Here is a 13981-nt window from a genome sequence, read left to right on the forward strand (position 1 = left end):
GAGGACATAATTAGGGGCCGATTGAGGGCAGAAAAAGAGTCAGAAATAAGAAGAGAGACAAAGATCTTGTTGATCTGGGGCCTGGTCTTACCGTCTTTGTAAATCTCTGTGTGGAGTGGCTCCTAAATGTGTTTCGTGTGCAAGTTTACAAAACAATGTGATGGATTTAAGTTCAAAAGTGCCATTTGGACCATTATTATTATTATGTTTTATATGTATGATGTAGGGCGGGTGGTGTGGTGGTCAGCACTGCCTCAAAACAAGAGGGTTTCTGGTTCGAAACCCGGCTAGTACCCTGCTGTTTAGTGTTTGCATGTTCTCCCTGTGTCTGCATGGGCTTCTCCGGGTTCTCCGGTTTCCTCCCACAGTCCAAAGAAATGCAAGCGTTCTCTAAAATTGCCTGTAGGTGTGAAAGGTTGTCTGTCTCTGTTCGTATCTATGTGCCCTGCAATAGACTGCAATAGATTGGCCTCCTCTCCAGGGTGTACCCCGCCTCACGCCCGATGTCAGCTGGGATGGGCTCCAGCCCCCCGTGACCCCGACAGGGACAAGCGGTTGAAGATGAATGAATGAATGAATGAATGTATGATGTAAAATCAATAATTTTGAAATTGTATGGTTTTATCCATAATGAAAACAAATTCCTGTAAAAACAACCAAGGAGAGAGAACATCGGTGAACTTCATGTGGGAAGTGATTTTCATTGTTTTTCTGGAAACTCCGACAGCTTTGGCCCTTTGTCCTATTATCTTCTAATTTTCTTTGTCTTCTAAAGCAATATTAATTTCCTTAAAATAGGATATTTGTGACAACATGTGGATGGAACTTGCCTTATATCAGATACAACCGCCAACTCGTCACAGTCGTTGACTCCTTTGGTGGAGATCAAAGGTCTGGACCCAGGCAAGGATGGGACATTTACAGTTGAAAATTATCAGTCCTCTCTGTTGTGATGGAGGCGCTGCACTGTGCTTTATTCTTTGCGGCAGAACTCTGCAGACGTTATTAAAGCAGCAGTCATTTGCTTCTGTTTTGACCGTTGCAAGGGAAATTTGCTCAATGCTATGTTCACAAAACAAAGTATTCTTCCTGGAATGTGTTAAATCTTAGGGGTGAAACCGGTTACTGCGTTCACGATGAACTATGGTAGAACTCTGGATGGTTGGTATTATAGTTTCAAGTTAATCAATGTTTTAACTTTAATGTTATCATTAAAACTGTATTTGAATGCGGCGGTTTGAAAAACTTGATTCCCGTTCAATTTTCTGTTCGGGCCTGGCCAACAGGTTTTCAGCGTCTGAAACAGTTTTATTATCCCTGAGTCTGAGTGTAGATGAAAAGAGAGAATATTTATTTTGGCATTTGTGTTAATCCGCTCGCAGGGCTGGGAAGCACTGGCGCTCGTAGTTGTAGTGTAGAGAGATGTTTAAGCATATTGCTGTTGTTTCCATCCTTCACTTGAAATGATCATTTTGCAGACATTACAAACTTTGGACCATGACTCCTTCTGGTTTCGAGTTTTCCAGCAGCGTACGTGTTGGCATTGATAAAAGGAATTGATTAGCTGTGTGCGCAGTGGTCACTATAATTGGGATATGAAATAATACCATTTCATCTCTAGTGCATTTCCGGGGGAACTCTATGTTGTTTTGGATGGTGAACACCGCCTAAACCTGCAGTCTTACCTCCTAATCTGACCCAGTGGAAACTTCAGGCAGTGGTTTCAGTTGTGATGATCACTTTTGAAGTCTCAGAATCAAGGATGGACTTATTTGTTGATCAATAAAGATCTTAAACATTCAACAGACTTGATGTTAATATTTTATTTTAGCCACTGTATCATTTTCATTTCCATCATGTGACTTCTCCAAGGATCAGAGAGGTAGGGAAAAAAAAGCTACAGCTGCTGCAGTTCTGCTGCTTTTTGGGGCCGGAGAGACAAAAAATGTGGATTAAAGTGAGATTTACACAAAGAAAGTGGCAGCTAAAAAAATATATATTTTCCCTGCAAGAATCAATCACCCACTAACTTTTGTGGGGGTGAGTGTGCCAAGCACTTTGCTTGTCTTCATCGCTGTAATTTATAATGTTGTAACTACACTACTTCATTATGTTTTTTGACAGCCAGACAAAATAAACAGTTTGCAGACATCACCTCGGGCTCAGAGAACCCGTGGTATGCACTTGTCTTGTTTTTGTTATTTGTTTTTTTCCATGTTTTAGGCTAAATAGTTAATGGACTAATTGAAAATATTGATTGATGGTTTTATTGGTAGCGATGCTAGACATGACAGCACCTTCTTAAAAGGGTGAAAACAATTTGGCGCTTACCACCAGGAAAAATTGTTGGTGAAAGATTAAATCGTCAGGGTGACAAAGTAGTTGCGCAGGTGTAATTTGTGTTAATTTTTTTCCCCCGTCAACTTGCTTGTTTGGCGTTCAAACGTAGTTAACCTGGATTTTCAGCTTCACATTGAGTCACATCGCTCAAAATGAGAACCCAGGTGAACTGTTGATGTTGCTGATGTCTGAAGTAGATAAATTAATTCATGAGGTCACATAACCAGACACTCAACCGCAGCCGTCTTTACTTCAGCTTTGTGCACCAGTCTGCACATGAGTGCATGTTTATAACCTGCGTGAACTCTTCTCAAACTGCCGTAGTTTTTAAAATCAAAGCTGCACGGACAGTCTTTTTTTTGTCTGGCTGGTGGCTCAGTGCTGGTCACTTTGATCCAGAGTGAGATATCTGGACAACTGTTGGACAGCTTATTGGAAAATTTCATATGAATATCGAAGATCTGTTTTTAAACCTCTCTCATTGTCTATTATCCTCTTATCCTGTTTTATATGCACACAATCATTTGTCCTTGGTCAGTAAATGGTGGAGTTGGCCCAGTATAATCTATGTAAAGAGATACCTGCTGTGTGGGTGTCCAAAGGACAGGCGAGGTAACATTGGAGAAATTATAGTGTAATTCAGCCAGTAACAGATAATCATAATAGTGTCGTAATGCCATTTTTACACCACATCAGAGTATTTCCCGTCATTCAGCCTTTAAAGAAGAAAATCTGTTGGTTAAATGGATGACAGCACCGAGTGTTTTTCTCACTGGTGTCAAGCACTCAGCAGAGATTTGTCATGGCAACAAGCAAATGTTTCTGTATTTATCTGCTTTGATGGACATTAAAATGTCTTGTGAGGATGAGTGCAGTTCATTCAGTACAAGTACTGTACTTAAGTACGGATATGATGCATTTGTACATAAGTCCCTCTACATATCAGACGAGAACATTATCCACTTTGACCAGTTACTACTTTAATTTCTACAAAACACACCATAATACAGTTAAATATGGACTGTCTTTGTTCACAGGTGTTGAGTTTTATACACCAGGCTATGATAAACAGTTTGTAATGAGGTGATAAAGATTGACGTCCGACTCAGAAAGCTAGTCAATATAATTCTGGATTCCTGTGATGGGTTTATGAATGCAGAGTGGTGCTGCAGCTGCGGTGAGGTAGGAGGTCTGTTTACTGTCGAGGTGGAGGAGGGAGGAGGAGGCCCTTCACACAGGCCACCGCCGGACACGTTGCCAAATAAATCTCTGCTGGCAGCGCCACACCGTTCTACGGACAGAAATATGCACTGGCTACCGACCAGAGCTGCCGAGGAATCAGATAAGCCGTCTCTGTTGGGACTGACTATGGGAGTCAAATAAAGAGCGAGCAGAGCAGGAGAGACTGAGCCGGATGAGAGGAACAGAGGGGATTAGTTTGAGTTGGAGAATGGTGTCATTGCAAGACAAGGAAAATACTTTTCAATTCTGAAGACAATATAAGCCCCTACAAACTCCGAATATCCTGCACAGACTCATTTTACCATGTTACGATGGGGAACTGCATCAGTGATACACATTGTCTGAACTGGACCTCATAATCTCCAATGGTTAGCCGTCCACTTCGATGCTTCCCATTATATCCAGCTCTTCCATGATGTGTTGTTTTTGCCACCTGTTTGAAATCCTAAAAACAGCAGGGAAAGAAATTAAGGAGACAACCAAAAATCGAGGAAACCCGAGGCAAACGAATAGAGAAAAGTGGGAACCCAAGAAGGAAGGCGGACAAATGTTTTGGAGCTTCAGAGAAGAATCTCTTCAAAGGCAAGAACATGAATAATTTGGGTGCGTTGTCAGAGGTATAAAATAAGGGAAGAAATAAGAGACAGTTAGCAGATTATTCTGCCTGTTTGCTCAGCTTGGGCTAGCTCTGCATTTCAACACTGAGACATTTGTTAATTAAGGCAAAGTAATAAACTGTATTGTAACCACCTAGATTGCTTTGAGTATGGTTGTTGGCAAGCCTCCTAAAATCTGTCTGGATAAAACATCATCAGCTGATGAAATCCCTTGGTCTCGGATACTTGCATGCATGCCAAACACTCAACAACAACAGTTGCAGAAGAAAATGTTAGAGGCCCATGTCGTCAATTTTCGACCCTATTTATATATTTAACTTATTGATTTAAAACATAAATGTCACATTTAATGTATTGCACCAGATTATAGCTTGAAGCTGATTAACAGCCATGGTCCCTTGGAAGGTCAAAACAAAGAAACAATGACAACACGGGTTGTACAAAACAGAACACACAAAACACGCAATGCAAAACCAAACATAATGGCACGTCACAAATGTAGGCATGTCAATTATAGTCATAAAGCACCAATGATAGAAATTATTAAAGGTTGAATATGTAGAATATTTATTAAAAATCTATATTTTAAATAAATAATACACCCATGGTGCGTTTTGAGGGGTACAGAATGAATGTATTGCTTTTCCCTTAAAAATATAAATTAATATTTAAAACAAATTCAGACAGGTTTGACAATGACTTTCTGTCACATTCTGTTTACATTGTACCAGCCAATGGCAGCCGGCATTGTGGATTGCCAGGGTTGTCTGTTTGCGCAGCTACTGGGTGAAAGGAAGCTGCTTCGGAGCCTCAGCGGAGGGGGCGTTAATTTTTTCCCATCAGCTGATTAACCGGAGACGGGCAAAACACGGGTGAGAGTCAATATAGGCCAAGCATTCACTCCATGGATTGAGATAAAGGAGTTCAATAGCATTAAAATGCACGCCGAAATGGCTACGTTTCTCCTTGAGCAGTAAGCTAACTTTCATGTTTACTCTGCTGTAACGGTTAACGGTAACTGTCAGTCCAACTTCCCTGCAATACTTGTTTTTATGGTGCAATTTGCAGGGGGGGATGGGTTCAAACAGACTCAGGTCTCCTGTAAGCTACTGGGGATATAAAATAAGGGAAGAAATGAGACGAACATGGCAACCCGACTGATGGAGTTATTTTTTTGTTGTTCAATCTTGAAACACTAGATGGCGGTGTTCTGCTCATTCTCCATATTCAACCTTAAATATTATAAAGGCATTGAGTACAGAGCTGAGCAGCTTTTAACAACCTTTTTAAGTTTCTTTGAAATTGCTGCAGCTCTTCACATCATCACATTCACAGGTAGCGACCTCTTCTGATTCGTGGCTTTTACACAAACACATTGCCCGAATGCAGTGCGGCGTACACCTGTCCAACTGCTCTTTAACGCAAATTTCTTATCAGTCAATCAGATGTTCACAACCACATGCATTTAGGCACGTAGACATGGTCCAGACGATCTGCTGCATTTCAAACCGAGCATCAGAACAGGGAAGAAAGGTGATTGAACGTGGCGTGGTTGTTGGTGCCAGGCGGGCTGCTCTGAGTATTTCAGAAACTGCTGATCTACTGGGATTTTCACGCACACCCATCTCTAGGGTTTACAGAGAATGGTCCCAAAAAGAGAAAATATCCAGTGAGCGGCAGTTCTGTGGGCGCAAGTGCGTCTGGTTGAAGCTGATAGAAAGGCAACAGTAACTCAAATATCCACTGGTTCCAACAGAGGAATGCAGGAGAGCATCTGTGAACACACACCACCACCTACTTTCTAGCAGATAGGAACAAACAGAGGACCACACTGACACTTTATTAAGCACCAGTTGTACCTAATAAAGTAGCCGGTGAGTGAGATGTGTATTCTTCCCGTTGTGAAATACCAGTGTAATCCCTTCGGTCTGTAGCTCATAAATAGTCTGTGTATCCCTCATCCTACTCCCTTACAGTTTTATCTGAAAAACAAGGAGAAAATGGCATCTGAATTTGAGAAAAACACTATTCTGTCGGTACAGCAGCACACCAGCAAGGGGCTTGCTCCAGGATAGGGGAGTAAATAATATATATAAATAATAAATAATAAAAAATGTTGTCTCTGTCAGAGACAAACACATCATGCCTATTTGTAGTAAAGATATTTCTAGTGTTTTTGCACCTATCTTGCTGCTTTTCCCTTTCATTAAAATGTTTTAGTGTTTATTTGAGAGGCATGTTCTTTATTTGGCATTACAGTTCACCCTCAACTAATGAAAATGGACACCAGTGTAAATAAATGTTTCCTGAGGAACTGACAGTAATCTGGAGGTGAACCGACCTTTTTTTGGACTGAGAGAGAAAACCTTCATTAAAGCTTCTCGGATGAAATATTGTCGTTTGACTTGCAGACTCCTCTATTGCTCTCTGGAGTCCACATCTGTTTTTCCGTCAGACAGAGTGTCCTCTTTGTCTCTTTTTCATCTGTCCATCCTCCCATCCGTTGGGCCGGAGTGATAAGCGGTGTTTAGGCAGATATATTGGTCCCATTAGGGCCACTTGATTCAGCTGCTCTACAGCGAAGGGGAAGCCATTAAATCTGCTGCTCAAGGCCACTTAAAGACACAGGCATACATCTTCCTAAAGACATGAAACACACACACGCACACACACACAAGCACACACCAGCAAGTCAGACATGCACATTCTTACTTCTAGAGACAGCAAATAAGCATTCAAAATCAATAAGGATAATTGTTTTTAGTTGTTATTAAAAAAGCAAAAGCAAAATCCACATATACCAATATATACATTTAAACACACACACACACACACACACACACACACACACACACACACACACACACACACACACACACACACACACATACACACACATTCACAATGGGAAAGAAATCTCTAGTTTAACATGCTATTTCTTACTTAGTAAAAGGGATTCTGGCAGGTCTTCGAGAGCTCATTTTTCATCTCTTCTTATTCTTTACGGGTTTTTGATGAAAGAAGACCTTGTTTATTGAGGACTACGCGGTTAGAACAGAAAACACATTAACTCTCGAGCATGTGGGAACAACAAATGTTAAAAATCCATTTAAGCCCACCCGTTCCTGTCAAAAAAAAAGAAAGAAAAGCCAGGTGTTTTCGATTAAAACCAAATACAACGATCCTTAAAGGGCTCGTCCACCTAGATTACAAAAGTTTTCCCACTTACTTCAAGGGATAAGTTGCCATGCAGATAGATTTGCACACAGTTACAATGAAGGTGCGTGGACTGAAGTCTGTGGCGCTCACAGCACTAAAGTTGTATTATCTCAGCAACGTCTCTTTCCAGAAACAGCGTCCATGTAACTCTGGATGATTCACACGCACAAAAGATATTTCATCAGAACATTATATTTGGGTCCAGGCAGAAATCTCACAGCAGGAGAGAGGAGTCTGTACGTCTAACTATAAAATTACAACCAACGAGCTTTAATAAAGGTTTTCTCTTTCAGTCCAAAGCACGTCGGTTCACCTTCAGGTTACCTTCGTCTGTACTGGAAACATTTTTGTTCCGTGATCTGAACATCTGTGTCCTTTTTTCTTTCTTTTGGCTCTGTGTTTGACACCAGGAGGCGGATACATACAAACAGAAACACAGTGAATGTGTGTGTGTGTGTAATATATATATATATATATATATATATATATATATATATATATATATATATATATATATATATATATATATATATATATACATTTTTTCATAATTGGGGCGAATCAACTCGTTAAGAATGGACGCACAAATTGAACTCACTGCCCACTAAAGACTGAATGAGCAGTGTTATGGTCAGTACAGACAGGCCTTTACTGTGGGTGGGTGTGTGTGTGTGTGTCTGTGTGTGTGTGTGTGTGTTTGGGAATGACCTGTGGAATGCAAGTGGGATTTCTGTAGCCCGGATGAGAAAAGCCCACTGGGGAAAGTCAGGGTGTGTGTGTGTTTGTGTCTGTCTGTCTGTGACACCTGGAAGCATCATTCTGGCTTGTGAATGAATTTGTTATATAAGTAGTTTAAGCAAATTTCCAAAAGGCTGGGGAAATAACATGTATGTGTATTAACTACTACTGTTATGTGTATATGCTTAAGAGGATGTGACAATATAAAAAAAATAATAGCACCACAGGTGCAGGAAATGGACCAGAATGCAATGCGTCTGTTGTCAGTAGCTTGTGAAATGTAACACCATCTTTGATGCCTGGCATAATTCTGTCAGTCTTTCTTCTTAACTGGGAAAATATCTACATCATCAATGTTGTCGTCAACTTAAGCATATGTGCTCACACCTCTTTTTCTATGAGGTGGAAAACAAACTGAGAAATGAAGTAATGATCAGGCGGAGGGAAAGTAGGTCTACAGAAAAGTAGAATACGTCATATAATGATTCCTGGGATGCAACAAACAACACAAAGTGGACAAAGTTAAGGTAAAGGAGGCTCTTGTGAGGGTGGTAATTAGTGTGTGCGTGCGTGCGTGCGTGCGTGCGTGCATGTGTGTGTGTGTCGGCCTCAGAGGAGTGCAGTGGTAGCAAGAAAAGCAGCGCTGAGAAGAGCAGAATCTGTGTGATAAGGGAGATCAAAGCGCCCAGAGGCCTCATCAACCTTCCCAGCATGCTCCCTGCTGATTCACCTGATACCAGTATACAGGCCCCACTTACTGCATGTCCTTGTGTGTGTGTGTGTGTGTGTGTGTGTGTGTGTGTGTGTGTATGTGTCCATGTGTTTGTATGTGTGTGTGAGAGAGAGTATTTATTTGCATACAATTTGCTCCTCTCCGAAATTTGTGTGCCTAAACAATTCTGCACCGCAGACAAGCGTGTTTATTTAGCCTCTGAAGTGACTGTTTGCTTATGTCTGCATGTGTGTGTTTGTACGTGTCGGTGTATGCGTGTCAACAATGTGTTCTCCTCTTCTGATAAGCTGAATTATTTATTGAAATGTTGAGAAGCTGCATTTTTCCCCCTGTTGTTTGTTGAGGCCATAAATCTGCTGACGCCCGGTCGCAGATGCATCCAAAATACATCAAACCGCTTCAGTTTGACAGAGAGAGGGTTGTAGACAGTGTGCAGGCGTCAGGACTCTGCTGACACACTCTTTGATAGTTTCACCAACGGGCCGCTGCAAAGGGAAATTCCTGTATTGAAACAGGTGACTCGGCTGGGAACCGGAGGGTCGCCGGTTCGAGTCCATGTGTGGACCATGAATGGAGCATGGACTGGTGGCTGGAGAGGTGCCAGTCCATCTCCTGGGCACTGCCGAGGTGCTGTTGAGCAAGGCAACTGCTCGGGGCGCCGGTCCACTGGCAGCCCCCTCGCTCTAACATCTCTCATCTTCATTAATTGCATGTATATAGGTCCTGTTTGTGCATGTGTGTGTATTTCCGGCCTCTTTGTGTTTAACATGAATAATAATAGAGTGACAAAATCGGATTTCCCGTTGCGGGATTAATAAAGTAATTCTTCTTCTTCTTCTTCTTCTTCTACTTCTTCTACTTCTACTTCTACTTCTACTTCTACTTCTTCTTCTTCTCCTTTAAGCATTACGGACACTTTCTTTAAAGGGGACTATGCATAGTGTTGGAGCCATTTAGAGTTTTTTTTATTACAATACTTTTAAAGTAACTTTGTTTTAAGTTATGGTTGAAAATTATGAATTATAAAATGAACAAAATATGTACATTTTTCGTTAGATATGTATTCATGTGTATTTGTAGGGATTTTCTTACCTTTGTTTCGCCTGGGAAAGAGGCGTGTCAATCCATGTCACGCTCTGTCCTGGTTAATGCCCTTATAAGGGAGGCGTAGTCATTTTGCCTGGATAAGGAAGGACACGGGGCAAACGGTTTCCTGACCGCATTTACTGCATTTATTTTAGCAAATTATTCATATCATTCAGTCATTTTTGTTAACATTACACCGTTAACATTTTGGTTTGTGGTTTGTTTTCTTTTTCTTTCTGGAAAGTCGACCGGATATTGTTGTTGTTAAAATACATTTCATCAAGACAACACTCTCTGTGCGCGCTTTAAAGGAAAATGTGTGTTGGACAACCTGTGCCTATGGAATAATCCTAAGCCAAAGGATTCGCTGTTTCAGTTAGCATTATCAGGCTTCTGGAGTGTTTTGCAGCAGACTCTCTAGCCTGCGATATTTCGAGCACCTTTGAATGCACCACATAGGAATGTTATTACAATGTGACAAAAAGACCCACAATGGAAAGGTGGTCACTTTCCACCTGTAATGGAGAATAACCTTTCTGAAGCAGATTTCATGTCTCTAAAAATTGATTTTTCCATCACACTGAATTGAACTGAAACCAACAGCTGCCTTTAAGGAAAGGGATAAAGAAACTGATGGTCTGATAACTGTTAATGCAGAAATGCATAGACAGAAAGAGAGTTCGTTAGTAGGTGAAGCGAATAGGAGGTACGAGAGTTCTTTTTGCTTCTCTCCTTCTCTCTGTGTTTCTTTTTGAATAATGTAATATCCATGCAGGGGTATGTGGGTCAGTGGGGCTTTACTTCCCTGGAGACCAGAGCCACACCCCAACACACACGCATGCATGCACGCACACACACACACGCACACTCACACGCGCGCTTACTTAATTCACTCACTGAGCCCTGACTCGTCCGCCTGTCTGCCTCGCTGGTTACCTCGCCGTGTGACGTCATACATTTTTCATAAAGTCCGCATTGCTCGGTCAATATTTCATATCTGGTATTGACAGGCGGGTGAGAGTCCACAGTGAGTAGTCTCTGCTCCCTCTCCTCCCTTCCCCTCCCTTTCTCTCCTCCTCCCTCCATCCCTCTCTAGCCTGTAATTAAATTAGCTCTGTCTGCGGATGACAAAGGGCCAGTCATTCGGGCTCTGCTTAGATAGCGAGTAGCTGCACTTAGAGCGGATATGAAGTTAAAGAGGAATGCGCTGAGCTGAGCTTTGCTGATCTCTGTAAGGAGGTTGAGAGAGAGAGCAGGGCATGAGGGTCCAGATCAGACTCAGGCTCCGGATGAGCCGAGGCCAGACGGGGAATAAACCCTCCTGCGTTTAAACTGTGTCACTTGCATTTAGTGCAGCCTGCTGCCGTAGAGGAGTGATGACTGTGACATTGGTAAAAGTGTCATTACTGTGTTGGACTAACATCCCATCTCATTGCGTTTACTTATTTTTAATGTACTTTATTTGTAGGCTGCAACAAACGATTATTTTGACTTTCGAAGAATCTGTGTCTTTTCTTTTCAAATTCATCGATTTGAAGTTTGGTCAATATGATATCAAAAAATAGTGAAAAATGTCCATCGCAACTTTTCAGCGTCTCAAATAGCTTATATGCAACTATTCAGCGTATGATCACAGACAACAATGAAAACAGGAAAATACTCACATTTTTGGCAAATGGGCTTTTTGGGTATCATTTTCTGCTTTATGAGTCAAATAACAACAAAACGATCCATTTCATACCAGGATGAGCACGCTGTGGTGTCATGCGGATTTAAGAATGTTTTAAATGCCTGGGTGACCATATGTATAATATGTGTGATATGTATAATATCATATAAAACATAACAATAACAAACTTTTTCAATAGGACTGAGGTATGTAACTTCTACTTCTATGTGGCTCATTTCTAGAAAGAAAACTCACTTCACGACACTAAACTTCAGAAACTCTGATCAAATCCAGCTGTTATCAAGCAAAGTTATCTTACATAATGTCTCTAACATATCATTCACTAAAAATGCAATTAAATGTCACTCAGGACTGTTATCATAGACAATTACAAAACCATGTGTCACACAATACAAATGTAAATCCTGCAGGGAAATACAATTCAAAAAGAAGGAAGGAAAAATGACTAAAGTAACTGAAATAATGACAAACAAAGCACCAAGAAGTCATATTGTAGTATACCTCTGCAAACTCTCCTCTCCTTTCAGCCTCACAGTGTTTGTTTGTTTGTTTGTTTGTTCCTGCTGAAAGACTTGTTGTCTGGCCTTGTTTGTTTGCAGTGCTTCCCACCTGCTCGCCGCTGGACTTCCACTGCGACAACGGCAAATGTATCCGTCGCTCCTGGGTGTGTGACGGAGACAACGACTGTGAGGACGACTCCGACGAACAGGACTGTCGTAAGTTCACTTCCTCTCTCTTGTCAACGCGAGCATACAAACAAACAGTGGCAGTCACATTGATATGTGCCATCTCTCACACACACACACATACATACTCTCGACATGCTCGACAGGCTCAGGGGGATGAGTTATTAAAGTGGACAGATGTTTGAGGCAGCCATGTGCAGTGAGCTGTTTGTTGTGAGTGTGAAAAAGTTGCTTGTCACTCACAACTATACACACACACACACACACACACACACACACACACACACACACACACACACACACACACACACACACAAACACTATTAGGGAGGGCTCAGCACTCCCACGGCTGCCACACAAGACTCTCTGACCTTTGCCCTCAGTTTGTCCTGTTCTTCTATTGATGTGTGTGTGTGTGTGTGTGTGTGTGTGTGTGTGTGTGTGTGTGTGTGTGTGTGTGTGTGTGTGTGTGTGTGTGTGTGTGTGTGTGTGTGTGTGTGTGTGTGTGTGTGTGTGTGTGTGTGTGTGTGTGTGTGTGTGTGTGTGTGTGTGTGTGTGTGTGTGTGTGTGTGTGTGTGTGTGTGTGTGTGTGTGTGTGTGTGTGTGTGTGTGTGTGTGTGTGTGTGTGTGTGTGTGTGTGTGTGTGTGTGTGTGTGTGTGTGTGTGTGTGTGTGTGTGTAACCCAAAATACCCTTCAGCTGCTTGCCAGCCGGAATGTTGTCTGCAGTATGAGAAGTACATAGTGTCTTATTTCTGCTGCCGTATTATGCATCTATGGATGCTGCCTGGTGGGTAGGTGTATATGCGTTTTTGTGTGCTCCTGTATTTCTAACATTTCGAGGGCCACTTTTTCCTGATGTTCAAGGACTAAATGCTGTAATCATGTAATGAGAATGAGAAGAACTGAGATGGTTATTCTGACTTCCAAGATGGTTAGGCCACGTTAAGACCGACTTGAAGCCTGTGTGAAAAAACGCATCACTGTCATTCATTTGAACTAGAGCAGTGCCAAACTGATTGCTTGGCTCCTGGTTGCAGCGTTCTCAAGAACCACACATCCGGTCCACGTCGCACTCGGCACTGCACTCAATTGAGTGAACGTTTCTTGAGATATGCGTAGAAGTCAAAAATACTGTACACAGACAGAGATTCATTGCTTGATCATTTGATGATACTGCTACAGCTCCACCTATTGGCAAGATGCCATCAGATTTGCCATGTCCACTCACACATCACATCTACACATGTCTACCGAATGTGGTTGTAAAGGTACAAAGTGTCCAGGAAACATGAGTTTTTTCGTAATATAAGCTCTGCCTACTGCATTTGAACAAACCTTGAGGGACAGTTTTACTAAGACCGTAAAGAACATCACAAATCTGAAAAATAGAGAGATTATATGTACCAAATTTCTTGATGATTGATTAAAATGTGTCGGAGTGGGGCGCCTGCTTAAACCATTGAGCCCCCAGGCGCCCCACTCCTACACATTTTAATCAATCATCAAGAAAGTTGGTATAGATAATCTCTCTCTCGCCTGGTGGCTCACTGGTTTAAGCAAGAGCCCGATATACAGAGAGAAAAAGTCCTCACACCAGCAGCCCAGGTTCGACTCCAACCTCTCTCTCTC

General features: G+C 41.8%; 1 protein-coding gene across 4 annotated transcripts in view; it reads left to right on the plus strand.

The window, feature by feature from the left end:
• Positions 1 to 13981, plus strand: part of lrp4 (low density lipoprotein receptor-related protein 4) — a 119679-nt gene that overhangs the window by 62271 nt on the left and 43427 nt on the right. For all 4 annotated transcript variants that reach the window (XM_083916734.1, XM_083916735.1, XM_083916736.1 and 1 more), the window contains exon 3: positions 12265 to 12381. In XM_083916734.1, coding sequence (XP_083772860.1) covers positions 12265 to 12381 — 117 coding nt within the window. The remainder of the gene's footprint in view (positions 1 to 12264; positions 12382 to 13981) is intronic.

This window comes from Echiichthys vipera (genome assembly GCF_963691815.1).
Source record: "Echiichthys vipera genome assembly, chromosome: 1".
Taxonomy (NCBI): domain Eukaryota; kingdom Metazoa; phylum Chordata; class Actinopteri; order Perciformes; family Trachinidae; genus Echiichthys; species Echiichthys vipera.